The sequence below is a fragment of the Rattus rattus genome, chromosome 11 (genome assembly GCF_011064425.1).
Source record: "Rattus rattus isolate New Zealand chromosome 11, Rrattus_CSIRO_v1, whole genome shotgun sequence".
Taxonomy (NCBI): domain Eukaryota; kingdom Metazoa; phylum Chordata; class Mammalia; order Rodentia; family Muridae; genus Rattus; species Rattus rattus.
In genome coordinates, this window is record NC_046164.1 from 23782760 (window position 1) to 23784893 (window position 2134).

Here is a 2134-nt window from a genome sequence, read left to right on the forward strand (position 1 = left end):
TAGGTGTTATAAACTGCCACTTGTTTGAGTGGCAGTTACAACTGCTATTTCCACTTCAGCAGGAAGCCTGAGGACAGTGTTTTGTGCTGAGTGACAGAAGACAAGAAGACACCTACCTAAGTGCTCGGAATGCACCGGAGGGAGCTGACCCTTAAACACCAGGCCAGCACCAGGCCAGATGTGGGAACACAGGGATGTGACATGTGGCTTCAGTGAACTCATTCTGCAGTCAGCCGTTCTGTGTGTGTGTGTGTGTGTGTGTGTGTGTGTGTGTGTGTGTGTGTGTGTGTGTGTGTGTACACATTGATTTTATTGTAACAAAGCAACTTGTACACGGCAACATTTAAAATGAGCATCTTTTTCCTTCCAGTGAAAATAGAAAAAGAAAAAAAAAATAGAAAAAAAAAGGAAAAGAAAAAAATTAAAGATAAAAGTTACAACAGAGAATGCCAACTCCAAATAAAACCCTACAGCTTCTGCTGATTCTCCCACTGAGCGGCAGGGCTCAAGTCTTCTTCAGGAGAGAGTTGTATTTTAAGTGTCACCTTAAACGGCAAGGATGTCTGTTAAACGTCACAATGAAACATGCCAAAGGAGAAGCCATATTGTCAGATGCGTACCTACCCCCCCACATACCTTGATCCCACCCTTGCTCACTGTCTATACCCCCCTTTTTTCTTTTTTTTCCTTTTTATTAAACAAGAGAAAGTAGACAGATACATGTTGGTAAATGCTAACTGTCTGTATTCACATAGAGACACAGTGTAATCTCTGAGCCCAATATACAGAGAAAAGAAAAAGCTAGAACTCTATGCACTACTACACAGGGGCCTAGCACCCTCCAGCCTCCAGCAGAGCCAAGGGAACTGGAGGGCTTTTCTTTCTTCCCACAGAGTGTGGTGGTGGTGTTGAATCCACAGTTTGAGACAAGGATAAAAATGAATTTAGAACAGAAACATGGAGAGTCTTTTCCTGTTGTATTTTGCTCAAGATATTTTCCCCCAAATTAGTTGAGAACCATGATGCTGAGACCTCAAAAACAGGGTGACTGAGCACAGAGGGACAGGGAGGAAAGGACTGCAACTCTCTCCCAGGGACTGGGGAAATTTAAAGAATAAAAAATGAAGGATCCATCAGTCTTCTGGGCTAGTCATCCTCACCTTCACCCTCCTCTCCTTCCTCCCCTTCATCCTCATCGTCATCTTCTTCACCTTCATCCTCGTCTCCTTCATCAATATCTTCCAACCCTTCTTCTTCGTCGTCGTCATCGTCATCATCCTCTGCTTCTCCTTCCTCATCTATATTGGGAACCAAATAGGACTGCAAGGGGTTTGGCCAAATACCATCTTTGATGGCCTCTCCTAACTCGTCAGCACCTGCGTCAGAACGGTCAGTAAACCAGGTAAAGAGCTCTCTGGCTCTGCATGCTGCCTTTTCCTGCTGGCCTTATTCTGCGTTTGACTTGAGCATTTTGTCAACTCCTTTCCAGATTTCCATTTGATTTCGATGGACTTTGAAGACGGGTCACCGCTCTCATTCAGATGAAATTCTTTGGAGAGAACTTTATTTTCAAAGTAAGGATTTTCATCAAAATAAAAATCTACTCTGTAACCTGATTTAATGTCTTCAAATTCTGTCACTTCAACTCTGGTCAAATAAAGCAGGGCCTCCTCGTCTTCCTCCCCAAGCAGTGCAGACACTTGTGGATGGTTGACAAATGTTGTTACCCAAAAATTTGGGATTTTGGCGATCAATTCTGACCTCTTCTGAAAAAATGGTTGGCGGAGTTTGTTATATTTTTGTTCTACTTTCAAAATTTCCTCACTGGCTTGTTCATTAAGTCTGTCTATTTCATTTTGTACTTCATCAATATGTTCCATTGCTTCTTGCTGTTCTTCTTTTCCCTTCGGCAGGCCGGGAGAGGCCGACAGTCAGCCATTCTTACAGTCGGCTGCTACATTTGAATTGGGGAGCACCTAAAGCAAGGCAGTCCATTTTGCAGACCTCAGCTTTCCCATCTGTGAGATGGGGCCAGGCACAACCACCCTGCTAGGGCTGCTGTGGCATCAGCCATGCCTGGGTATAGGAAACGAAGACTAAGTGTGCCAGGCCCTCCTCTACCTCTGGAGGGAGA

General features: G+C 44.3%; 1 protein-coding gene across 1 annotated transcript; it reads right to left on the reverse strand.

The window, feature by feature from the left end:
* Nucleotides 1-1146: 1146 nt before the first annotated feature.
* Nucleotides 1147-1931, reverse strand: LOC116911963 (protein SET-like; the record flags this gene model as incomplete). The annotated part of the gene is given in 2 exon segments (XM_032915888.1): nt 1147-1409; nt 1412-1931. Coding segments are annotated over 2 exon segments (783 nt in total), but the record flags the coding sequence as incomplete, so codon positions are not given.
* Nucleotides 1932-2134: the final 203 nt, after the last annotated feature.